This window comes from Enoplosus armatus, chromosome 2, assembly GCF_043641665.1.
Source record: "Enoplosus armatus isolate fEnoArm2 chromosome 2, fEnoArm2.hap1, whole genome shotgun sequence".
NCBI lineage: Eukaryota > Metazoa > Chordata > Actinopteri > Centrarchiformes > Enoplosidae > Enoplosus > Enoplosus armatus.
The window spans coordinates 28,216,219-28,242,979 of NC_092181.1; the positions used below are offsets into that span (position 1 = coordinate 28,216,219).

General features: G+C 44.0%; 3 protein-coding genes across 7 annotated transcripts; 1 reads left to right on the forward strand and 2 right to left on the reverse strand.

The window, feature by feature from the left end:
• Nucleotides 1-1,875: 1,875 nt before the first annotated feature.
• On the reverse strand, nucleotides 1,876-11,741 carry LOC139292806 (spastin-like). Of its 4 annotated transcripts, none has more exons than XM_070915205.1 (17): nucleotides 11,338-11,741; nucleotides 9,991-10,074; nucleotides 9,599-9,682; nucleotides 9,255-9,341; nucleotides 8,565-8,728; nucleotides 8,332-8,462; nucleotides 7,759-7,852; nucleotides 7,497-7,571; nucleotides 6,657-6,728; nucleotides 6,441-6,516; nucleotides 6,148-6,239; nucleotides 5,969-6,048; nucleotides 4,518-4,560; nucleotides 4,350-4,429; nucleotides 3,859-3,929; nucleotides 2,451-2,491; nucleotides 1,876-2,104 (listed from the first exon to the last, which is right to left on the reverse strand). In XM_070915205.1, the coding sequence occupies exons 1-17, from the start codon at nucleotides 11,678-11,680 to the stop codon at nucleotides 1,979-1,981; spliced, it is 1,743 nt and encodes a 580-aa protein (XP_070771306.1). In that variant the 5' UTR covers nucleotides 11,681-11,741; the 3' UTR covers nucleotides 1,876-1,978. The 4 variants fall into 4 exon arrangements, with proteins under 4 accessions (XP_070771306.1, XP_070771298.1, XP_070771321.1 ...); XM_070915197.1 differs by having other exon boundaries at nucleotides 8,565-8,731; XM_070915220.1 differs by having other exon boundaries at nucleotides 8,565-8,731; nucleotides 11,322-11,486.
• A 713-nt stretch (nucleotides 11,742-12,454) lies between these two features.
• On the forward strand, nucleotides 12,455-23,383 carry psen2 (presenilin 2). Of its 2 annotated transcripts, none has more exons than XM_070918267.1 (11): nucleotides 12,455-12,551; nucleotides 14,418-14,570; nucleotides 14,725-14,939; nucleotides 15,012-15,153; nucleotides 17,366-17,433; nucleotides 17,699-17,919; nucleotides 18,385-18,483; nucleotides 18,797-18,862; nucleotides 19,267-19,353; nucleotides 19,453-19,568; nucleotides 20,612-23,383. In XM_070918267.1, exons 2-11 carry the CDS (start codon nucleotides 14,439-14,441, stop codon nucleotides 20,765-20,767), a joined length of 1,302 nt encoding a protein of 433 aa, XP_070774368.1. In that variant the 5' UTR covers nucleotides 12,455-12,551; nucleotides 14,418-14,438; the 3' UTR covers nucleotides 20,768-23,383. The 2 variants fall into 2 exon arrangements, with proteins under 2 accessions (XP_070774368.1, XP_070774376.1); XM_070918275.1 differs by having other exon boundaries at nucleotides 12,514-12,518.
• On the reverse strand, nucleotides 23,010-26,281 carry dpy30 (dpy-30 histone methyltransferase complex regulatory subunit). Its single transcript, XM_070918288.1, has 5 exons — nucleotides 26,224-26,281; nucleotides 24,862-24,902; nucleotides 24,328-24,375; nucleotides 24,080-24,222; nucleotides 23,010-23,184 (listed from the first exon to the last, which is right to left on the reverse strand). The coding sequence occupies exons 1-5, from the start codon at nucleotides 26,231-26,233 to the stop codon at nucleotides 23,112-23,114; spliced, it is 315 nt and encodes a 104-aa protein (XP_070774389.1). The 5' UTR covers nucleotides 26,234-26,281; the 3' UTR covers nucleotides 23,010-23,111.
• Between the last annotated feature and the right edge of the window lie 480 nt (nucleotides 26,282-26,761).

Consider the following 26,761-nt stretch of genomic DNA (forward strand, 5'->3'; position numbering starts at 1 on the left):
AGTGGAGGTTTGTACAAAGACCTCCATGAAGGTCTTGATCTGGGATCCAGACCCAGGTAACTCCTCCATGGAGTGTCAGTCCGTCCGTTTAGTTTGTCTGTGCTCAAAGTTTTTACCATTAGTCTGTAAAGGGTTTTCCCTGAGGCCCCCTCCAGGGAGGCAGGATTTACAGGCTCCATCAGAGATGGATCACCACCTGATCTCTTGGTCGAGGGGGCTTTATAGAACACCCTCCACACGGGTGGAACATGTTCTCCAACATTCAGCTTGTGTCTCCACACTGTATCCTGTCTTCCAGTCAGTTTCATTCTGTTTAAGGCCTTTACACAGTATTTATATATTTATATATGTTAAATCTGAACTCTCAGCATATTCAGTTTTCGGTAATGGTCCCGTCTAAAGGTATGGCGAAGCCCAGCTCAGGAAAGGGTCATCTCGATCCGGGATCTCTGTACCACCATTATATTCCTGCAGCATGTCCAGTTCATCTTTAGTCAGTTTATTAATCCACAGGTTTAAAATGTCTCTGGTGTGTCGATGAGACCTGAAACCGCGTAAAGATGCCACCTCCTCTGTATTATGGAAACCAGGACCCACGGCGTCCACTATATGTCTCAGCTTGACATTTCCTGTGCCACACAACCTGTGGGTGAAGCCAGGGACAGTCCTGTCCTGTACATCCAGTCTGGATCCATATATCAGGGGTTCTTCAACTGTGGGCTTCCGTCGACTCCATTTAAAACAGTTCCACGCTTTAAAAAGTCCCGGTAAAAAGAAGGCAGCCAGTAAGGCTCTTTTGGATTTGAGGATCTCAATTTGACCTTGATTTCCGGTGGATTCTACAGAGCTTTGAATGTCCACTATTTCCATCTCTAGATCATTCACAGATCTAATAATGTTACGAGTGACATCCAGAGTGTATTGTCTAATTTCAACTTTTCCATAATCCCACCATTGTGTTAAGGATGTAAATTCTGATTTTCGAGATCTAAAAGTCTCCCAAAAAAATATGAACATCCTTTGATCACACTGAAGTGATGCTTGAAACAACAGAATCTGTCCAGTCTGGCCAAAGACATGGTGCCGTCCCTGCTGTGCAACCATGTGTATTGCCTTTCACTGTAATGCAGCTCTCTCCAGATATCGACCAAACTCTGACTTCTACTGAGTCATTGTACACTTTGAGGCAGCATGAGGTTCAAGGTGGTTTTTGTCTACTGCATCGTTTATTAAAATCCATCCCATTCTCTCTGCCACTCTGTCTCATCTGAAACATCACTTTCTTGTAGAAAAGACACACTTGAATTTTTCAGCTTCAGCAGCTCGAATAAAGACGCCCTCTTCCTCACATCGAAACTCTGAAGTCACTCATGGAAAGTGAGAGAAGGAAGAAACACGACAACACTAATAAATGCAAGACAAGATATGATGTCTTAGACTGCTCCATCATCATCATCATCATCACGACTTTCAGACACATCTTTTTCAGTCTGTAGACTAGTTGGTGAATCCTGCTTTCTCCTTGTTGTACATGTGATCTCAAAAGAATCCTCCTCCTTTACTGCCCTCATATTCCACTTTTATTTTCCCTACACTGTACGGTCTTGCTGTTTTTTTTTACTTTGCGATTCCTCATCAACAGTCTGAGACTCTCTGACCTCTCCACCCTCCACATCAGATCCAGATCCTGCTGACCCGTCCCCACAGCTGCCTCCCTGTGGCCTCGCTGGCAGCCTAGTGTAGGGATAGCTATTAGTTGAAGACTCCACATCGAGGCAGCCTTCAGTTCTCGCTTGCTTCTGTACACCGAATGTTCCTTCCAATAAAATATCTTCGAAGCCTTTGGACATCAGAGTTCAAGTAAGAGACAAAAGATATCAGAGCATTCTTTATTTTGTAGAAACATTGGTTCAAAGGTTCATAAAACACACTGTTGATTAAAAAGCAGGTTTTGAGAAGAAGTCTGTTTGTGAAGACTTCATACAGCCGTCGTGTCTCCGTAGTCTCTGTTCCAGCGGACGTAAAGGTCCAGAGTCTGCAGCCCGACGCTCCTCTTGATCTTCTTCAGAGACTCCACAAAGTCTCTGAAACAGATGTTTCGGACCTGTGGAGAAAACATTATCACTCCAGCGCCATATTTATTCCCCAAAAACTGTAGCTGTAACTGTTTTCACCTGACTGAACTGTGTCACTGTGAGTACTAGCTGACTGTATTTTGCATCAGCGCTCACATGATTGACTGGAACTATAAAAGTGAACACAGGACTTATAATGAGCGTCTGTCTGGCACCACTGCCTGCTCAGACCGAGGAAGTCCTTTTCCAGAATCAGCAGGAAGACATTAAGTCTCTGAGGTAACAACACAAGTAAGGGAATCATTTCAACCAATAATTAACCAGTGATTGGTTGATCACATGATTACATCATCAACTGGAGTGCAGTGAACTCACCTCGCTGGCCTCCATGTTTCTCACTCGTTCTGGACGCAACTCTGCCGAAACACACAAACACACTTCATAGAATTTATTCAGTTCTTTAAAGGACCCATTTGGTCCACAAGGAGTCCGTTTCTGTGGACATCGAACAATATCAGAGCGTTACGTGTCGGACTTTAGAAACCCTTCTGGAGACTTGATTTGAGAACAGATTGTTTAAAGGTTTTAGTCAAAAGGTACGTGTTCTGCAAACTGGGCTGCTCGATTATGACAGAAACCATAATCACGATGATTTTGGTCAATACTGACATCACGATTACTCATTGACTTTGGAAACATCGTGCATTTATTGAACTTCTTTGTCTTTGTTTTTTTAACAGTGGATTTCTTTGAACTTGAAGTTCTGCAGTGGAAGAAGTTCTTTTCTCCGTTATTGTTGGGTCATAGACTCCTTTGTGGCTGAATTTGAGATGATAAAAGAAGTTGGTCGTATTGGTTTGTGATGCAGACACCACCGTGGAACAAATCTCGCACAGTATTTCATGTTGTTCTTGGTCGGACTCCTTGAAACCAAAGTGTTCCCCAACAGCTGAATTGGTTTCACCCTTCTTGTTGACTCTCTTTCCTTCATCTTTTGGCTCTAAACATGCCACAGCCATATGTGCCATGTATCATATGTAATAGCCCGTGGAAGTCCATAAAACTCAACACTATCAAACATCAGGACTTATTTTGTCTCTACTTGGAGATTTGTGCAAGAAACAACTGTCTGACAAAAACCCTCAGCACTCGACATCAGACAGCTACAGTAAAGGTTGACGTTAGCTAGTGTTAGCGTTAGCTCAGTACAATCACTGAGCAGTGAGCAGAAAACAGAAAGAGAGAAGTCTGTGCTGGACCAGCAGTTTATAGGCAGCCTGTCTGTCGTGTTGACCGAACATTAGATGTGTTTTCTGTCTGAAAACAAATGTCACAGCAACGATGTCTGCGGCGAGAAAGGAGTGTGATCATGTCCGTAATCGTAACTGACAATAAAATTCAACTAATCCTCCAGCCCGACTGCAAACAGCGACGCAGGTGATTATTCCAAGTGAACACGGCTGCCATTGTGCCACTGTCAGATAATTATAGAATGAAATTACTATAAAAATGCCAGAATTTGACATTTCAAAATAAATATCTGAAAGTTGTTTTTCTGTCAGATGAGGTCAGTGCTGCCGCAGATATATGCTTTCAGCATGAGCAGATCAGTTCGCTGATGGGAGGGCAGTCTGAGGAAGAACCAAACTGAGAAAGACGAAGAGGGAGAGGAAGACCCGGAGCTGTTGAATCTAAGACTTCATAAATTCAAATTAAACATGATTTATTGACTTTTAAAGTCTGACATTTGTACTCAAACATTGATTTGAAGACTGTATATCACCTCTGATTGGTCCCAGGGAAGCATCTTTAGCCAATGAGGTGAGGTCGCTGCCGGAGTAGCCCTCTGTCATTCTGCAGCAATCAGAAACACAAAGTTCAGGTGGTCGTGACCACAGTGTGTCGCTGCCCCCTGCTGGACATAAAGAGCAGTGTGACTGCATCACTGTCTGCTTCACATGAAACTCCAACCAAGGACAAAAAAAAATTGAATCAGTTTTTATTTTCTTCTTTATATTTCTTCTTTAACTTTTCTAAAAAGACACGACGATCTTCAAACAAAGACAATGCAGTGAAGGACAGTGGTCTTTGTAAAAGGTTCAGTGTTGACTTGGCAACAGTACTTCTAGAGTGACAATAACATTTTATAGAACATTATTCATCATGAAGTTAGTGCAGAAATACAGATTGTGTTTTTTTAATATACTACCATCATTATGGGCGTATGAACCCAAACCTTTGCTTCAACACATATTATAAGTGATGGGAGTTGACCTGGCCAGCTGGCTGAGCTCTCTGTGCGTCAGCGGGTTTCCATGTTTCCCCAACAGGTTCTTCAGCAGCTTGAAGCGAGTCTGAAAACAAAAGCAGCAGCCGCTTCACATCAACCACGCACACCTGTAATTTATACCTCCGATATCTTTGACTGAAGCTTGAACTCACCTCCTCGACTGGCAGAGCCACGTACACACGTTTAGCAAAACGCCTGCAAATACACAACAAAACCTGAGTGGAGCTACTTCGCTTTAGTTATTTGATCAACTGCTGAAATCGTTCATTTAATTCATTCAAATACAGTAACATTAGTGAAACAATTTCAATCAGTTTGTCAGCAGAACATCTCTGCTGTAAGAAAAGAGGAGCTGCATCTTTGATGGTTTCCTATAATATTTAGTACAGTGTGTAAAAGAGAGAAAGTATTTAGTGTCATATCTGACAGCCTCTCTTCATCTCCTAGATCTAAATACTGAAGTTCAGCTGCAATATTTCACTGAAAGAGACACAAAACCACCACAAAGAGACACAAAATCACCACAAAGAGACACAAAACCCACCACAAAGAGACGCAAAGAGACCAGAGACGCAAACCCACCACAAAGAGATGCAAAATCATCACAAAGAGACACAAAACCACCACAAAGAGACACAAAATCACCACAAAGAGACGCAAAGAGACCACAGAGACACAAACCCACCACACAGAGACGCAAAACCTACCACAAAGAGACGCAAGGAGACCACAGAGACACAAACCCACCACAAAGAGACACAAAACCACCACAAAGAGATGCAGGGAGACCACGGAGACGCAAACCCACCACAAAGAGACCACAGAGACTCGAACCTACCACAAAGAGACGCAAGGAGACCACAGAGACACAAACCCACCACAAAGAGATGCAAAGAGACCGCAGAGACTCGAAACCACCACAAAGAGACCACAGAGACTCGAAATCACCACAAAGAGACGCAAAACCCACCACAAACAGACGCAAAGAGACCAGAGACGCAAACCCACCAGAGACGCAAACCCACCACAAAGTGACGCAAACCCACCACAAAGAGACGCAAACCCGCCACAAAGAGACCAGAGACTCGAAACCACCACAAAGAGACGCAAAACCACCACAAAGAGATGCAAAGAGACCACAGAGACGCAAACCCATCACAAAGAGACCACAGAGACACAAACCCACCACAAAGAGACGCAAGGAGACCACAGAGACACAAAACCACCAAAAAGAGACGCAAAACCACCATAAAGAGACACAAAACATGCACAAAGAGATGCAAACCCATCACAAAGAGACCACAGAAACGCAAAACCACCACAAAGAGACGCAAGGAGACCACAGAGACTTGAAACCACCACAGAGAGACACAAACCCACCACAAAGAGATGCAAAACAAAGAGACGCAAAGAGACCACAGAGACACAAAACCACCACAAAGAAAAAACAACAACAAAGAGTCTATCCATGGATGAGAAGTCCCTGAAGTGTTTAATAAAAATGGAAATTGGAACACCTACAGTTCCACCACAACTGGGCAAGTCCACTTGCAAATGATATGATGGAAAGCAAGATCATCTTTTCAAGAACGGGAGATCTGACCTGAGAACAGCCTCGTCCAGCTCTTGAGGCCTGTTGGTGGCTCCCATCACCAAAACCCGGTCTTCACCTCCTGACTGGACCTGGAACAACAAGTGTTGATCCATCAGTGTTTGCTGATGATTCCTCCAGTTAATGTCACTCCAGAAGGAAAGAGATTCATTAATAATCAAATATCTTACCCCGTCAAACTCGATGAGGAATTCGGTCTTGAGGCGTCGGCTGGCGTCGTGCTCGCCCTCCCTCCGCTCACACAGCAGACTGTCCACTTCATCTGGACACAAACAACATCATCATCATCATCATCATCATGGACACTGTCAAACATCATCATTAACATTTAACCACCTGGATGGAAGTCAGTGATCCGTCTGCTACCTCTGAGCTTAGTTAGCATTTTGATACGTCTAGAAAATGATTCGAATTCAGTTGACTTTTGTCTGAATGCATTGAAATAAATCTGATTCAGAGTTACCGATGAAGATGATGGAGGGCTGCAGCTCTCTGGCCACAGAGAACAGAGCTCGAACCAGCTTCTCACCTTCACCCACCTGCACACAAACAACCATCACTGATCTGTTTGATTAACTGATGAAAAGTGTCCATGAACAGTAAAAAAATCAGTATCCCAGTGCAGCAGATAAGAAGTGGACTGTTTGGTAAAGTCTTCTTCGGACTCAGAGCTACTCACGTATTTGGAGGTTAAGCTGGCGGCGCTGATGTTGAAGAAGGTGGCGTTGGACTCAGCTGCCACAGCTTTAGCCTGCAGTTGATAAAAGCATCTTACAGGAACAGGAATCTCAAGATGGTGAATTTGTAGCTTAATATCTGTTCGTTGTGCACGTTGTTTTGCCATCTACTCTTCACAAAGAGAAGTTGAGTCTATGTTGTTACGTTAGCTCCTGGTTTTAAAGCCACATTCTCGTCTTATCGGAGGGATGAAAAGATGGGAAGGATTCCCACGTTAACGAGCTTTCATGTCATCAAGATGGTTGTATGACGATTTAAATACTGTGCACTGACAATATAACAGCACATCAATTTCATTTGGGTTTAATTCCACTGAACTGTGTCGGACATATTGGAGCTTCACAGTCACAATTACCATTTGGAAGTTGAAACTCGTAACTCCTATATGACATGAACACGGTCACCTGGTCGTGTCCTCTGATGTGTGATGGAAAGTTCATTAGTCTAATTAGAATTGACAGAAAGTGACTGGACAGTTGTACTTGAGTACACTAAGCTAAGCTACGTCCACATTAATGTGGTCTTTAATGTTGAAATCTCTTCAGCTTGTGTTCACCACAGACCTCATTTCAGACTTCTGACCAAAAATCCACTGACTTCAAGACGGGGGAACAGGAAGTATAAAAACGCTGACTAACTTCCAGGTTTTAGGACTCATTCCTGCAGCACTCTACTTGGCCTAATGATGAGCCATTTTATTTGTTTGTCGTAAGTAACAAGTTATCTGACAAAATATATAAAATGAGCACCTCTTCTTCTTCTTCTTGTTTCTGAGACTCACCAGCATCGTCTTGCCATTGCCGGGCGGACCGAACAGAAGAAGTCCTCTGGCTGGAGTACGCAGTCCTGTAAACAACTAGAGAAGAAGACCTGTCAGACCAGTAACTGTAGAAGAAGAAACTGCCACCAAGCCAGACTTCCATCCAGAGTGCCTTCACTAAACCTACTCTAAACTTTCTACTGTCCTTCAAGTAAAAACAGAAAACCTTCAGTTTGGAAGAAAGTCCGTAAAGCTCCATTTCACTGTGGGTCCTTGAACTCACCTCCGGCCTCAGCGCCGGCAGGATGACGATCTCCTGCAGCGCCTGCTTCGCCAAATCCTGACCGGCGACATCTTCAAACCTCACAGACGAGCCGCTGAAACACACACACGATCAATACGACCAACGAACCAATAACAGCATCATTTCATTTCAGCTGTTCAGTCGACTAATCGATCAAAGGAAAATTAGTCAGCAACTATTTTCATAATCAATGAATTGTTTAAGTAAATGTTCACGTTAAGCTGCCAAAAGTTCTCTGGTTCCAGCTTCATTCATATAAAAGTGAGATGCTGTTTCTTGTTGTCCATCACAGTAAACTGAACCTGTCATCCTGCGCTCTCTTTTCTGATGCTTTATAGACCAAACCATTATTCAATTCATCAAGAAAAGAATCGATTAATCAATAATGAAACTAATAGTTGCAGCTCTAGTCTGTTCATACAGACTCACATGAGGAAGGTGGACGTGCTTCTGTACAGACCAGGGCTGCGTGTCGTCAGCCTGCTCAGCCAATCAGGTTTCAATCAGGCCGAACGAGTAACAAGGTGCGTCCGGTTCATTAGCGTCTCTCACCTGTCGACGATCTCGTTGAGGATGAGGTTGGCGAGCTTCGCGTCTACGTTCTTCAGGTTCTTGGTGTCTTTCTTCTTCAGCGGTGTCGACGTCGGGGAGCTGACTTTAACGCTGTGACGACTTGTTCTGCCCTGCAGAGTCCAACACAGGACACGTTTGTGTTGATCACAAACTCATGTTACAGATCTAGAATCAGCCTGGAACCGAGTGCTGTCTGACACACAGTAACCCACCTTACTGTTACTGTGGGCGGGGGGGCGCTGCGAGCTCAGGTTTGAGGAGCGATGGGGGCCAGCCGAGGAAGACGAGGAGGAAGAACAGGACGTCTTTGGGAGGTGCTTTGGTCGGCTGGATGGCGCTGGATTAACAGAGTCTCTCTTTCTGGAGACAGTGCCACCTGCTGACCACACACACACACACACACACACACACACACACACACACACACACACACACACACACACACACACACACACACACACACACACACACACACACACACACACACACACACACGTTTTCAAAAGATGGTCATATAAATGCTGCTGTACATCTAGACTGATGTCAGGGCAAATATATATATATATATGTGTGTATATATATATATATATATATATATATATATATATATGTATATGTATGCAGTAAAACTAATACTGACACCAGTGTAGCTTTTACAGCTGATATTGTGATAATATGCTGATGCATATGTTACAATATGTATGCGTATATGTACTGACACTCTTTAATCAGAGTGAACATTTTCACTAACTGTTCCCTAACCTGACCTGATGGTGGCACTGATGCACAGTTTCTTCTATTCAGAAACTTGGAGAAACTGAAATCAGGACTGAACATGTTCATGTGAAATATTTCTTTCAGATGTATCCACATTACTGTGGACATGTTGTGGTAGGACATACCTGGGCGCAGGTGGGCTGTATGGTAGGCGGGGTTAGTGCTGTCAGCATAAATGTCTGTCTGTGCCCCAGAACCTGAGAGCGCCTTGACTACAACAACAAGGAGGAGGAAGAAAAAACACAGATCACAGAAGAAAAGATGAGTAGAACCCAAAACCAAAAGAAAAAGGTTCGACTGACAAGATACACATTAAAAACTACAACGAGACGCAAACGGAGCAGACGCTACGCTTCTGAAACACTTCCAGTGGACATTAAAACCTCGATAGAGGCGAGACTGAGCCAGAACATGAAGCGGTCCAGAGGACATTCGGCATCAGAGATGTGGTGAAATCATCAAAGCCTACCTAAAGACTGCAGTCGGTCTTTAGCCATGATCAGGTTGGTGGTCATCTTGGTCTGCAGACGTCTGTCGCGCTCATATTTCTCTCCTGGAAAAGAAACAGAAAACACAACTTCACTAAAAGCAGCTGGAATTCATCTTCTGAAAGAAAACGAGCAACAAACAAAAGAAATCCAGAAATCAAGATGAGGATGAAAAGATAAACAGTGAATACAGTTCCAGCTGGCTGCTCTAAGTCTAATTATCACCATTTTAACGATGTGTTTAATGCTGAATATGACAAAGTCGGGCAGTTATTGTTGTACTTCTGGATTTGTGTACACGCGTTTTCCTTCCCGCTGAGTTTTGTTCCTGTTGGCCTGCGATCTCCCTGCAGAGAGGAAACTGCGGACTCACCGCTTCCTGAGATCTGGATGGCGACACCGTTCTCCAGCTCCATGATGCCTCGTTGGTACCAGCACACCGCCTGCTGCTTGTCACCTGACAACACATCAGCCAATGAAACTAACTGTGTGACAAAGACAAAAACACACTTAATGCTGTGGCGTTAACCTGCAGGTGTCGCTGTCAGAGCTGCTTCCATCAGTCCTCAGCTCCGCAGGTTAAGTACCAGAGCAGCTGTTTCCTGTTTCTGGCATAAAGGACAGCATCAATACCTCTCTCATGTCTGCACAGTAAATGTGACGCTACAGCCAGCAGCTGGTTAGCGTAGCTTAGCATAAAGTCTGGAAACAGCTAGCCTGACTCTGAATCCACCTACCAGCAGCTCTACAGCTCTCTGATGAACATGTTATATCTCATTTGTTTCATCTGGACGAAAACTGAAGAGTAAAAACACCAAGTCGACATTTCTTCAGTAAATAAATGGGCCAGACCGATATATCGAGACAACAAACGATGACTTTCATAACTCTGCAGGTCAGGACTATTGATCCATCCTGATACTGTCACTTTAACTTCAGCTGCACAAATACTGGAGAGACTGAAGAGTTAAGAGTCTGATAAACAACACTAGATATTAAATACAGAGAGCACATTCACATTCAATAACTACAGTTACAGAGGAAACAGTGCTGGATGATACCACATCCTAATGGTTCTAGATTATTGACCAGTGCAATAAAACAGCTAAACTAATGTGGTTCCATCTCCTCCAGTATGAGGTCTGTTTTAAAGGCCTCACTGTACAATGAAGGAGTTTTTGGACCCATCACTTTAACTGTGGACAACCATAAGATCAAACAGAAGATCACTATTTATAGATGAATCAATAACGAAGACAATAGCGTCTGTGGCCAAGTCTGCTGCTCTGCGGGCTCCAACTGATCACTAATCAATCAGTAATAACAGAAAGAGTCTTGCCGCTTGTTGGGGTCTCTGCTGTGACACTGGGTTCCTGATAAAGTAGATTCTGCGGTTCTTGTGTGCTTATAAACTTAAAAAAACGTAATTTCTCATCCCGATTTTCAAAACGCCAAACTCCAGACAAAAATCTTCTACTTTTTGCTTACAACAAATACAAACAAATGTCATAACAAACACTGAATGTACTGATGCAAAAACCTCGATGGTCAAATCTTCCACTCGCCAGTCATCACATACATCAAGCGGCGTGTATTTTATTAAGTTAGCAAAAGGCTCAAGACATGTTGACATTCAGCAAAACAACCTTAAAATGATTGATTTTCTGATGGAGTTTGGTATTGTAGGTGGAAAGGGGGGGCTACCATGAACACTGGATACCTTGCTCGTCCTCATCGATCCTCAGCGCCGCAGACATGAACTCGAAGGCCCGCCCGTGGTGGCTCCTGACCCGCTCGCCTCGCTCCGGGCTCCCGCTGCCGTCCCGCTGCTGCCGCTTCACGTCGCCGGGCTCGTCGGCGGCTCGGGGCCCGGCCCTGACAGCCGCCGTGGTGCGGCTCCACAGCCAGCGGAGGAGCGACCGGAGCAGGGACAGCAAGGCCAGCAGCGGGTAGGACACGGACAACAGCACGTCCAGCTTCCCGGTACCGACACCGTCACCGGTTCTGTCCAGCGGAGCCGCGGAGCTGCCGGTCCGCCTCCCGCGTCTTCTCCAGGGACTCATCCACGTCCATATCACAGCATACCGGTCCGGTTCAGCCCGGAGAGCCTCCGCAGTTCAGATTGACGCGCTGATGCTTCTTCTTTGTGTGTGCTGGCGGAGCAGTGCTGCCACCTGCTGGACCGGAGTGTGTGCAGTACCGTATACAGGCTGTACAGCTTCATCACCTCATCATCACCTCCTCACCAAGTCTCACCTCCAGCATGAAGCACCAAATCACGTTAAAACGGGATCAGTCGTACAGCCGTTTGTATGTGGTAATAACGTGAGACGCGTTATAACGTGACGTTGATCCGGCGGAGTCCTTTTACTCCCGGTAACAGCATCTGTTCACGAGGAAGACCTTCTTCCTGTATGTGTCACAAACAGATGTCGTCACAACATCTGTTTGGAAGGGAGCACGTGTGGCTCTGTCAGGACTGTGGGGGTGTAGTCCGACCGGAGTCAGCCGGGTCGGAACAGCGTCCAGGTGCCTGGTGGAATGGAAACAGAACTATATGAAGATCCTTCGGGTCTCTGTGAACCTGGTTCTAGACAAGACTGCTCTGTTAGTGGACAACAGCAGAGCGGGATCTGGTCCTGAAACCAGCTCTCAAAGAAACTCCAAAGAAGAAGACCAGCAGGTCCTCTCATGGACTACGGATCACTGAGGGGGGGGGGGGGGGGGCAAGGCAACTGTGTGACAGAAAATGAATTGAGCTCAAAACAGCGCGTCACCTCGTGACGTTGTCGGTGATCACGTGGCGTGCAGGTCAGCTGACTGCCGTCTTCCGGGTCGTCGGTCGGTGTTTACTTTCAGAGCGGCTTCTTCTTCTGTTTCTCCTGTTTCTGCGGATTAAAGGTACGAGACAGAGACTCACCCGGGGACAGACAGGTATGTCTTCTCAGAGGACAGAGAGAGAGAGAGAGAGACAGGCAGAGACAGAGACAGAGACAGAGACAGACACTTCAGCTGAAAGCTTTAACGTCGACTGTCTTCACCCGGAGACAGACAGGTCTGTCTTCTCAGAGGACAGAGAGAGAGAGAGACAGGCAGGCAGAGAGAGAGAGAGAGAGAGAGACAGACACTTCAGCTGAAAGCTTTAACGTCGACTGTCTTCACCCGGAGACAGACAGGTCTGTCTTCTCAGAGGACAGAGAGAGAGAGAGACAGGCAGGCAGAGAGAGAGAGACAGACGGGCAGGCAGAGAGAGAGAGAGAGAGAGACAGACGGGCAGGCAGAGAGAGAGAGAGAGACAGACGGGCAGGCAGAGAGAGACAGACGGGCAGGCAGAGAGAGAGAGAGAGAGAGACAGACGGGCAGGCAGAGAGAGAGAGAGACAGGCAGTCACTAAAGTAAAAAGTAGAAATGAAGTGTCTCGTGAATATAAATACAGTGAGCTCTCGAGACTTTCTGGATGATTACGCTTCACTTCATTAAATCTGTTCAGTATTAATATATAAATATATAATATCTAATCGTTTTTGATTCATCAAGACGTTTCTGTGAGCTGTGTCTTTTGCAAGTGCAGATTTAGTGATGTGGGGGCCAAACTGAGGCGTGGGGGCTCCGTCTGCCTCAGTTTCAACTGTAATGAAAACGTTGGAATTGATACCAAACTGTGAAACAGTACATTTAAAGTACTTAAATATTACTTAAATAGTACATAAAGTAATTTAACTGGATAGCTTCTAATAATGCATCGTGTTATTTGTCGATCAGATATTTTGTGTGTAAAATCTGAATCTTTAAAGTATAAATGTAGTAGATACATGTTTCCCTGAAGCAGAAGTGGAGTACAAGTATACAGCTGGATAAAATATTCAAGTAAAGGTACATGTACCTCATAACTGTGATTAAGATAATACTTGCTGTTGGTATTAAGGAGGTTAGTGGTTGCTATGGAGTTACATGCAGTTATTTACCTGTTTTTTCAGGTCCTGGTCCTTAAAGTACAAGTACCTTTAAACTGTACTTTGAGTAAGTACAGTACTTGAGTAAATACTTTCTACCACAGCTGGACAGTAACATTTAAACAGATGTAACAAAGACAATCAACCACAGCTGAATCAATTAGTCAATTAACTAATTGATTTGCTAATCGATTAGTGGTTTAATTGAATTAAAACATCTAAACAAACTACATATCCCATGAGTCTTAGCGTTAGGTATGCTGTTGAACAGCTTGGTGTCTGACACATTGTTAATCTAAGTGTGGAGCAAACAGCTGACCACTGATCAGCAGGCAGTCACGGGACGGCCACAGGGGGGTTAGGGTGGTGGAGGTCTGTCATCAGGAGGTCTCCACATGCGGAGATCACCTGGAGTCGCGTGAACAGTTGGCTCGTGTCATCACCACAGACAGAGAGCGTTTGATACGTAGATCTGCAGGGATTTATACTATTCATCACTTCAGGGGGCTGCAACTAACCATGACTTTTATTATCCATGAATGAACCTTTCAGTCAACAAAATGTCAGAAAGAAGCGAAAAGTTTCTGACAACAACAACAACAACACCTCAGATGTTTGTATCTTCTCTTTTGTCTCATGCGGAGAGAGTTCAGAGAGATTTAAAGGTTAAACTCGACACACAGCGGAACAGTCGCTGCTTCACGTGGGTGTGGATGTCGGCTGTTTCCAGTCTTTATGCTAAGCTAACCAGCTGTTCTATATATTCTGTATATAACAGAAGCATTTGTGAGTGTTTAGCCGTGCTAGCAGCGCGGCTCCAAAGAAACTAGTGTTTGTGTATTAACAGTCGGCAGCGTGTGGAGCAGCCATGAACGCCTCGGACAGTGACGACGACTCCTATAACGAGAGGACAGCGTTGGTCCCGTCTGAGAACCCAGCGGTGCCGTCCTACAGACCAGATCCTGACCTCACCCCCCCCAATGACACACCATCCAAAAGGGTAAAAGTCAAGTTTTTCTTCATCACATGGCAACATCTGACCCTAACCCTAACCCAAAAAAACTTGTCCTTAATGATCATAGTGTGAAATGTTCTTGTTGGCCTGATGTATTTCCTGCTGCACTGACCCTTAATCTCGCCTCCTGTTGGTCCAGCCTGGGGTGAGCAGGAGGGGGGGCCCGTCTGCCGTGGACGGCGGCGGCGGTGGAGGCTCGGATCAGGAGGTGGATGCAGACGATGAAGAGCTGACTCTGAAGTACGGAGCCAAGCACGTCATCATGCTGTTCATCCCCGTCACCCTCTGCATGGTGGTGGTGGTCGCCACCATCAAGTCGGTCAGCTTCTACACCGAGAAGACCGACCAGCAGCTGTAGGTCCACACTTCAGCCGTCACAAGGAGGACTCCTCTGCTAACAGCTAACGATCACGTTTGTCCCTGCAGGATCTACACGCCGTTCACGGAGAACACCTCGTCTGTCGGCCGCCGGCTCCTCAACTCCGTCCTCAACACCATCATCATGATCAGCGTCATCGTGGTCATGACCATCTTCCTGGTCGTCCTCTACAAGTATCGCTGCTACAAGGTCGGCATCTGTGTGTGTCAAATAATTATATCTAGTGAGGACTCTCATAGCGAAGGTTTAAATATGTTCAGTTAACACGCGGCAGTTTGCTGATGAGGGATCCAGAACAGAGCCAGTGTAACCAAACACTGCCGAGTCCCTGTTAGAGATCGTGCAGCAGAAAGTTGAACTATTTGTCGACGAGCTCCGGCTTCTTGGCTTAAATAATAATACAGAGCGTTACATCAGTCAAGACGTGAGAAGACAAAAGAACGGATGAGTTGTTGGAAAGGTAAGATGTTTCTCAAAGTTCAACTGGGAATCAAAAGTGACCCCAAAGTTTCTGGAAACCACCTTTCACAACACACATCAGGTGCATGCTGCAGTCAGCAGAGTTAGTCCGTTGTGTCAGTCGGCAACTCAAACTTACAAGTCATTGTTACAGATCATGTTCTTTCTGAGTACGGAGGATCGATATCATCAAGCTGTGGATCAGGGCTCAGTGAATGAATCCAATTTAAATACAAAGTAGAGCTCACAACAGGCATTAGTTAGACTTCACACACTCAAAGACATAATACCTAAACATCTGGCAAAACAGCAGCAGCTACTTCAAACAGCCCAACTTCTGCCTCAAGATCTTAGAAACACAGTAAACTCTGATAAAACCGAGTTCATTCAACATTCAGCTGCTTAATACATCAAAACTGACTCAGTGATGAGGACCAGATGACAAAAGGTACAAACACAGAGAATGAATCTCTCTCTCTCTCTCTCTCTCTATATATATATATATATATATATATATATATACACTATATGGACAAAAGTATTCGCCAAACCCAGACTCGTCCATCAGACTGCCAGATAGAGAAGCGTGATTCGTCACTCCACAGCTCCACTGCTCCAGAGTCCAGTGGCGGCGTGCTTTACACCACCCCATCCGACGCTTGGCATTGCGCTTGGTGATGTAAGGCTTGCGTGCAGCTGCTCGGCCATGGAAACCCATGCCGTGAAGCTCCCGGTGCACAGTTTTGGTGCTGATATTAATGCCAGAGCTGGTTTGGAACTCTGCAGTTATTGAGTCAGCAGAGCTTTGGCGACTTTAACGCACTGTGCGCCTCAGCACTCGGCGACCCCGCTCTGTAACATTACCTGGTCTGCCACTTCGTGGCTGAGTTGCTGTGGTTCCTAAACGTTTCCACTTTGCAATAATACCACTTACAGTTGATCGTGGAATATCTAGGAGAGAAGGAATTTCACGAACTGACTTATTGCAACGGTGGCATCCTATTACAGTACCACGTTCGAATTCAGTGAGCTCTTTAGAACGACCCATTCTTTCACAAATGTTTGTAAAGGCAGACTGCATGGCTAGGTGCTTGATTTTATAAACCTGTGGCCATGGGACTGAATGAAACACCTGAATGATTAAGAGGAGTGGCCTAATACTTTTGTCCATATGTACATATATATATATATATATATACATATACCTTAAAAACACTGCAAATGAAAAATCAACTGAAAGTTCTGGCTAACGTATTTTACTACAGAATAACCAGTGACTGCTCCTCGAGGACGCTCTGTTGTGTTGCTCTTCAGTGCTGTTGTAAAATTTCAAAGGTCCAGTTCGGTGCAAAGACAAGAACTTGAGTTTAGTTGTGATTTAACTACAGGAGACATCAGGCTCTGATCTCATTAAAACTATTTCGTAAAATGGCCAGATTTGAAAGTTCGCCAGGTTTCACAAATATATAAAGCTGAACATCATCAGCATAGCATGATAAGAGGCTAACGGACAGATAATGAAAATGAAACGGGATTGAACCCTGAAGGACTCCACAGGTCAGACACTTTGTTAGTGATACAAATAAGTTCAGATCACATGAAAAGGAGGGAAAATATGCTTTAACATCAAAGAGAAAACAGGTCTCTACAGTGATTGCAGTGAAGAGAGTGAAATAATAACAAATATATTTATGGAGGGTCTACAGAGTTAGACTGCTGAGAAGAGAGAAATGTTTTATAATTAAAGCTAAGAGTCGTAGAAACAGTTTTAGTATTTTGGTGGCATTTGTACAAAACGAACTTTAAAGCTGTGAAAGTTTTGAATGTAGAAACGTTTATAATTTGCTGACTTTGTGTGTAGCGTTAGTTGAACTTCCTGCGGCTAGAGGGCGCTGTCTGTTGAGCAGGTGTGACGTGGATTTGATGTGTTTGTGTTGTTCAGTTCATCCACGGCTGGCTCATCCTGTCTTCCCTCATGCTGCTCTTCTGGTTCAGCTTCATGTACCTGGGGTGAGTTCTGCTCTCTCTGTCTCTCTCTGTTTAGTTTTATGTAATAACTTTATTTATACCACGTTCACCTCAGTGCTCCATGTGTATGAACCAGCTGGTGACCAAAGTCTCCCAGCAAGAAGGAAACACTCCACTGAAAATACTTGTCTTTTAATTTCCCGTTGGTGTGAAAGAGTGTTAAGTTTTGAGTCTTTAAAGGTCTTGCACATTAAGGAAACATGTTAACAGATCAGGTGCGTCGTGGTGGTCTTCGTCTGTTTCCCAGCGAAGTGTTTAAGACGTACAACCTGGCGGTGGACTACCCGACAGTGGGGGTGATCATCTGGAACTTTGGGGCGGTGGGGATGATCTGTATCCACTGGAAGGGCCCCCTCCAGCTGCAGCAGGCCTACCTGATCCTCATCAGCGCCCTCATGGCCCTCGTCTTCATCAAATACCTGCCCGAGTGGTCGGCCTGGGTCATCCTGGGAGCCATCTCTGTCTACGGTGAGTCGACGCTGTGTGCTGAAGGTTTACAGAAGTTAGAGTCCTTGAAGGTCCCTGGAGGAGTACCTGACCACCTGTGCGGACATTCAAACCTCGTCTCGGTTGCACCTGCACTTCATCGAATGAAGAATCTGCCGTTTTTCTCAAAGAATGGATGCGACGACTGATGGATTGAGAAGGATGGAAGGATAGTTTACAGTCAGAAACAGAAACTTTATTATTAAAGACAATAGTGACAAGAAATATAAGGTAAAAGGAAGTTTTAAACTTCACTGGAAATCAAATTTAAATGTAATATTTTTATGCTGTAAGTTCTTTTTCCATATCTGCCAACACATACGCTGGGACTGTTTTATCAGCTGCTAATATTTCAGTCTGTGTTTGTTTACAGGGAAACTGTCCTCTCACTGATCCTTGTTTCAGCCCTCCCATCATGCCTTGCTCAGGTTGTTTGTGTTGTTGCAGACCTGGTGGCCGTCCTGTCTCCGAAAGGTCCTCTCAGGATGTTGGTGGAGACGGCTCAGGAACGCAACGAGCCCATCTTCCCCGCCCTCATCTATTCCTGTGAGTCCGTTCAACTTTCATATGGTCAAAAGAAAAAATAATCAGGCCTTAAAAAAGAGTTCAGAATGCAGGTAAAGTTTCTCGGTTCCTCAAAATGTTTTCGGTCCCCTGGGAAAGTTCCTGTAGTGGATTACATGGTCTGCACTTTAACCACTGCACCACCAGGACGCACCCATTTAGGCAACTTTTGCATTGATTTTATAATAAAAATGAATAGAAATTTATTAAGTTTAAGAATTCTTTTAACCTGCCAGTTATTTAACCAGACTGAGAGTCTGCAGTTTTATTGATTGCTTGATTTGTGTGTGTTCAGCTGCCATGATGTGGACGGTGGGGATGGCGAGCCCGACGGACGCTCAGCACTCTGGACACGAAACAGGTCCAACATCACAACCAACAGCTATTCTCTGCAAAGAATCATGGGAAATGAGGGGGTGGACACAATATCGTGAACACCTGTACAATCTGATACAGCTGATTCGAATGGCTGTAGTTTATGTTGTTATAATTGTAATGTGTTTCTATTATTTTGTCCACTCCTTGTTTCTTTTAATGATGTGATGATCTGCATTACAAGTGTGACTTTATTTCTTTCAGTGGTTATCAGTAATTGGTCACTTAATTTATTGTGTTAAAACAGATTATTAATTGATTTATTAAGTTTATATTCAGACCAACTTTAAGGAAACTAAGAAAGGCATATTAACAATTCCTACCTCTTTTTGGGATCAGCTCATCGTACCTGTAACTCACCTGTCACCCTGCCGCCATTTTGTTTTTCAGACGAGGAGGCGGAGCAGAGCAGCGGGGGGGCGGAGCCTCAGAGCAGACAGTCTCGGTCGTTTCCAGAAGACGACCTGGAGGAGGACAGTGAGTTCATATCAGCTGACTGCTCTTAAATTCAGTCACTCCTGAATGTTTGAGGCTAAAGTCTCTGAGAGATTAAAGGTGTATTTCTTGCGTCTGTAGGAGGGGTGAAGCTCGGCCTCGGTGATTTCATCTTCTACAGCGTCCTGGTTGGAAAAGCTGCAGCGACGGGTGGAGACTGGAACACGACGCTCGCCTGCTTCGTCGCCATTCTTATCGTAAGTTGTAGTTTCATTTATATTTATGGCATGTTTTCAAACCTCCTCCATGACAGAGACGCAATGCTGATGAAGCACTGAGGTTTGTTTGTTTCCCAAATTCTACAAAAGTCAAAAGTAGCTCTTTACAAAATCTACAGCAGTTTACCAAAATAATCTGAAGAAATGTCCAGAAATCTAATCCAGCTGTAACTCCAGCTGTTCTCCACCTGTAACACACCTGTTCTCCACCTGTAACACGCCTGTTCTCCACCTGCAACTCACCTGCAACACGCCTGTTCTCCACCTGTAACTCACCTGTTTCACACCTGTTCTCCATCTGTAACACACCTGTAACACGCCTGTTCTCCACCTGTAACTCACCTGTTCTCCACCTGTAACACGCCTGTTGTCCACCTGTAACTCACCTGTTCTCCACCTGTAACATGCCTGTTCTCCACCTCTAACACACCTGTTCTCCACCTGTAAATCACCTGTAACACACCTGTAACACGCCTGTTCTCCACCTGTAACTCACCTGTTTCACACCTGTTCTCCACCTGTAACTCACCTGTTTCACACCTGTTCTCCACCTGTAACACACCTGTTCTCCACCTGTAACTCACCTGTAACACACCTGTTCTCCACCTGTAACACGCCTGTTCTTCACCTGTAACTCACCTGTAACCCACCTGTTTCACACCTGTTCTCCACCTGTAACACGCCTGTTCTCCACCTGTAACTCACCTGTTTCACACCTGTTCTCCACCTGTAACACGCCTGTTCTCCACCTGTAACTCACCTGTTTCACACCTGTAACACACCTGTAACACACCTGTAACTCACCTGTTTCACGTCTGTTCTCCACCTGTAACTCACCTGTTCTCCACCTGTAACTCACCTGTTTCACACTTGTTCTCCACTTGTAACACACCTGTAACACACCTGTTCTCCACCTGTACACCACCTGTAACTCACCTGTTTCACGTCTGTTCTCCACCTGTAACTCACCTGTTCTCCACCTGTAACTCACCTGTTTCATGTCTGTTCTCCACCTGTCTCAGGGTCTGTGCCTGACTCTGCTGCTGTTGGCCATCTTTAAGAAAGCTCTGCCAGCGTTGCCCATCTCCATCACCTTTGGCCTGGTCTTCTACTTCTCCACAGACTTCCTGGTTCAGCCCTTCATGGACAACCTGGCCGCTCACCAGTTTTACATCTGACGGAAAGCCCCGCCCCCCTCCTCTTCACCTTCTTTCTCCTCCTCCTCGTTATCTTCCTCGTTATCCAGGGCCGCAGCCGTCTGTTGATGTAACGCACAAAGACTACTTCCTGCGCAGGTCTTCTTCCTGTCTTTATCAGTCTGTTTGGGGAGCATGATGCATTAACCAAACCACAGGAAGTGATGTAATGCAGAAGTGTTAGAAGGTGATGGTAGCAGCAGGTAACCTGGTTGTCTCTGCTTAGGTGTGCTTCTGATCACCTGCTGACTAATAGTTTAAAGGAAAGATCCGCCTTAAATCCTGTAACTCATCATGTCTGTCGACTTGGATTTAACACTCGCTGTGATGTTTGTTAGTTACTGAAACCAGAAACCGCCGCGGCTGCGTGTGATTGGATGGCTCTCCTGTCAGTCAAGCAGACACACTCTCACAACAGTCACGTAGTTCTGCTGGTTGTTTTTATTAATGACCTCATGGCTCCATTTTGTGTTTTGTCTTTTAACTTCCTGTCTGTATCCCAGCTTCTTTAAGCACAAGTCAAAGTCTCTCTCTTTAGCAGGAAGCTGAATTAAATGTGAACTGTAACAATAATCATTTCCGAAGCTGGTCGACTTCAGATTTATCACTTACGTCCCGGGAAGTTCAGAGAGTCTCTACTGTGTTTATAACCACCACAACTTCAGATGAAGAAATATTATTATGTATTAAAACACATTTGAGCAACTTCTGTTATCATGTGGTTATATTTACACACAGCTGAGAACTGGTCTAATCATCATCTAATAATCCTTCAGCTGTCCGCTAGATCATCAAACTGATCACGTTTGATCACATGGTGAAGCTGATCAACGCAACACATTCCCACTTCCTGTGCAGACAGGAAGTTGAAAGACAAAGTATCTCAGCGCAGCGACTCCTTGTTGCTGAGAAGGTGGAGCTTTTACTTTTACAAAGTCAGACAGTGAAAGTACAGTTTGTAGATTTAACATTCACACCTACAGGTCATCAGTCAACCGGACTGGCATGTGTTGGGATTGTGGAGGAAGCTGGAGAACCCAGAGAGAACCCAGAGACAACCACGCTGGCTCAGGGAGAATATGTCAACTCCACACAGAAAGAGCTGATCACTGCACCACCTGCTGACCCACAGTCAGACAGTGTTTTAATGTTTTACAGGATTTTAAGGTGGATTGTTTCATGAACACATTCACAGATCTCCAAAACGTTGAGTTCTCACAGAAACATTTGACTTTTCTTATCTTTTCAAAAGGCAAATGGAGCGATTTACACTAAGATTAGTGTTAATGAAGGTTGAATTAAACCAGGTCCACATGAAATAGAACAGACTACGAACGTCTCTCCAGACGGTTCCTTAATGTTTGATTTAAAAACAGACGAGTTTGTTTTTTATATTTTCTGGATCCGTCAAACAAACCCAGATGACAGAAAACACGTGTCCTGTCTCACCCTTGGTTTTATTTGTCCAGGTCTGGAGATGATTGACATTTCTTCAATCATTAATGATGTAACAGAGACACTGATTCTGGATCAACACGTTTCTGTTCAACTAAATTCAAATAACCTCCTTTGTATTGTACAATGGACTTCATGAATTCATAATATGAATTAGTAATAGAATAAAATTGTAATTTCATAAGAGTTGTAATATTTAGGGGGAAAACTTGTAATACTGGCAGGGGGGGCTTTATATATTTTGTAGAAAGTGATTCAGGTGTATTTGAGTGAAAACTGTCAAACTTCTGTGATGAGCTGAAGAAATGATTCACTGCAGAGTCGACAATCCAGTTACAAACGAGCAGCATGTGTACTTATTCCACCATCTGAGTGGAAACATGACAAATATTTACTTTTTTATTGTCGTGGTGTCGTACTGTCGTGGTCACCTGATGGTGCTAGATGAACAGTGAGGGGAACATGAACGTCTGGACCGATCAACATTTCTTCCCTCCAGCCACTTAAGGAGGAGTTGTGTGCCAGAACTAGTTCTTGGCAAACACCACTGTATCCCTCCGCCCAGTGCTTCTGTGCAAGGTCTCAGGCTCCAGTCACTGCACCCGACAGTTCTTCAAGAAATAGTTCCAGCACATAACTCATGAGCCGGGCTAGCAGTGTCTTTATGCTAAGCTAGGCTAACCACAGACACAAGATTGATGTGAATAATTGAATCTCTCATGATGTACAGCAGAATAATCCTTTCAGAATAAAACCCCAGAGAGCCAGCTCCTCTTTCACACCAACATGTTTATTCTGGAGTTAAAAAAAACAGTAGCAGTTCATCAACAAACACACGAGTTTCTACTGAATGAAATGATTTCAGTTGAGTTTAGTTTCTCTCTTCAAACTGGGATTTGTTCTTTAGCAGGAACGCTGCCAGATACTCGATGGGGTTCGGAGGTCTGGAGGAGAAAAATACAACTGGTGTTTAGACAACCGGACAGGCCGACTCACTGTGTATCTGAAACACACTGACCCTCGTCGGCAATCAGACGTCTCTTATGAATGAATACAAGAATGCTCATTTCATCAACTGCAACAAAAACTAACCACTGACGACGAAAACAAGACTAAAACTAAATAAAAAGTCACTTTGATGAAAAGGAAATAATAATGTGAATGAACTAATCACTGAATGCAGTTCCTGATTGGTCCAACAGTTTCCTCCAGCAGCCAATAATATCTTGTGTTGAGGAGCTGATTTATCTGTTTGACCTCGTTAATAAGAAGCTTCTCTGATTTGTCACCAGGAGAGTCACATGGAGGTAAACAACACCTGTAACCATGGTAACTATACACACAACAAAGATGGCGACAGCTGTAGCCTCAAAATGCAGAACAAAAATATAATGACAAAGTACATTTTTGTCAAAAAGGGAAACTTTTCCGACCAGCTTTGTATCTTTACAGTTGAATGAATAATTAAGCGACACCCTGAGCTCTCCACTCATTGACTTCTGCCGGCTCTCTGGCTGCGTCTTGTTTTGAATTCCCGCCTCCACAGACACAAAAACACAAAAACATCCCGAGGGAAACCATTTGATCGAGTACCTCTGGAATCAGACATTCAGGGCTTCTTGTATGAGCCACAACACAGTGAGGAGGAGTCACGGCATCCTGAGGAGGGAGAAGGCAACGGGGGCCCAGTGCATTCAGGTTGTTGTAGGTTTTCTAGCTTTTGAGAGCCCCCTTTTCTGTTTTCTCTGTCGTGTAGCTCCGGCTTCTTTCTACTGCAGACCTTTAATGTTTTCACTGTAAAGGAAACGTTAATATTTGTAGTACTACATGAGTTCCTACCGGTCTTTGGCGAGAACCGACAGGCCCTGCAGCAGGATGGGGACCACCGTTTGGTCCAGGTACGCTCTGGTCGGCAGCGCCTGCAGATCCACCTTCTGCTTCGAGATCTTCTCTGCGCTCGCCTTCTCGTTCTCCACCGTCCTCTGAGGAGCAGCAGCAAAGCATGCTGGGAGTCTTGTCTTTTACCTTCTCATGACACAGTGTACAGTGTGTGTGTGTGTGTGTGTGTGTGTGTGTGTGTGTGTTACCTGGATGTTTTCTGTCAGGCCGTACTCTGCGTGAGGGTTTTCAGACACCTGCAGAAGGATTTACGTTCACTGGTTTTATAAAAACTCTGACAACCAACAGATTCATCATCATCATCATCAAAACTGAAAATAACAAAACTAAATGATCACCACTGAGTCAATACTGAATATTTCAGCTTGAGACTATTAAGTAATGCAGCAACAATTACTTTATAATCCAATAACGTGACGATTCTTTTCTCCATTCATCAGTGAATCGTTTGGTCACAAAACTATGTCAATTAACAAATCAATCAATCAATCAATCAATGGGCTGCCTGTTTCAGCTGTAACTGAATTAAAGCGACGGTTCAACAGAGTCAACGGTCACCAGGAGCTGCTGCTGTTTGTTTTGAAGGAGCTAGGCTAGCAGTTTCCCCGTTTCCAGTCTTTGTGCTAAATGTAGCTCAGTGTAGTACTGTGTGTATTGCAGTGTCTTACAGTGTAGTACTGTGTAGTACAATGTGTTACAGTGTATTGCAGTGTGTTACTCACAGGTGTGTGTCCCTCCATGGACTGATCTGCATCTGTGTGATCTGAGAGACAAACGAGCGTCTTTAGTACTCGTAGGACCGACAACAGATTTGTGTTATTTGATTAATCTTTTCGTATTTAAAGCGTCACCGAGCAGACCAAACAGACTGAACACATAAACCTGAACATGAGCTCATACTCTAATATAAATCAAACCTAGTCAAACTGAGCTACAGCTGTTTTAATTGATATGAAGTTCTGCATGTTCAGTTATTGTTTAATCTTTTAGATTATGTCTGGATATTTGGTTTTATTTATATAATTCAAATTTCTTGTTGAGAAACTAACCAGTTCGAATTAAGTAAAACTGTCTGCATAGAAACATGCATTTTATTTTCTATAAGCTTTTATGATTCAATTCAATTCAATTTTAGTTATATAATAAAATCAGAACAGAAATCATCTCAGGGCACTCTTCACAGAGCAGGTCTAAACCGAACAGATTATTAATCACTTGTGTTTAACTTATAATATTAACCGGTTTTCAAAACTGTCAAAGAACTGATCAACAAATGAATCAGTTAACCCTTTCAGCACCACAAGCCGAATTGCCCAGCAGATTACGTGCAGAACGTTCCTAAACTGAGTGATTTTTGGATGGAGTTTGGTACAAAGAAACTCCCAAGTTTCAGGTTTGAGGATTGGAGGAACATGTTGCTCTGTGTTTGACCTACATCATGCCGCATTTACCAACAGATCATTCTGACTTGTAACTGTGACTGTAACACTTCACTTTAGGAAACACCGACTAGTAGACGTAAGCAACCGTTAAAATAGCTGAATTTTTTTAACACAGTTTGGTTGAAATAAACTCCATTCAGGTTAGCGGAAAGTATCCGGGGTCTGTTTTCTTTGTAAATGTCGCAGAAAGATTATAATATCTACTTTCTTGTTTAATAAGAAAATATAAAATATAGTGACTAATAAGGTTTCTTTATTCCAGTTTGAGTCTTGGCGACCAAAAGAGGACGTTAATAAAACGAAAGCCCCTGATGGATTTGGCTGTTTCAGCGTTCATCAGTGCGTCAATGATGCTAATGAAGTTTTTATCTGCTCTCATGGAAACAAACAATAAGTCATTCTTTATTTAAATCTTTTCACTGATGTCGCTCGCGCCGCACTGCATTGTAAGCGGCGGTAAGTTAGCTTAGCATCACATTAACGCTCTCTATCCGGTAAATAAACCTCACTTGCGGCAAAAACCGACCTCTGCGGTTTAAACTGAGTCACCAAATGATCAAATCAAACCGGAAACACAAAGCAGAAAAACTAAAATATCATAAAAACGGTGAAAATGGGATAAATGTTCCACAATTAACTTACCGTCCGCCATGTTTGTTGTGGATATTTACGTAAGACGTCTAACGTACGTACGTCTATGCTGTTCCTCTTCTTCTTTTAATGGTGGATCGCAAACCAACGTGAATAGGTGCATACCGCCACCTACTGTACCGGAGTGTGTAGCATCACAAAATAGAATTTAGAATTAAGAGTATGTACAAAATGTAAAAATAAGAAATAGAAAATAAAAAAATATACACATTTACAGTATTTAAGTGAAAATGAGGTAAACAATATATACAATAACAATGTATATGTATGTATGTGTTGCACTGAAGTGTATGACTATATATGTATTGCACTATATATGTATTGCACTTAAACATTATGAATAAATAGTGAGGTAGTATATGAACAGGTGAAGCAGGTCCAGGTTTCCAGTTTCTTCCTGAGTGTCTGACACTCAGAGGGAGGAGTTGAACAGTCTGATGGCCACAGGCAGGAATGATTTCCTGTGTCGCTCTGTTGTACATTTGGGAGGAATGAGTCTCCCACTGAAGCTGCTCTTGTGTCCGACCAG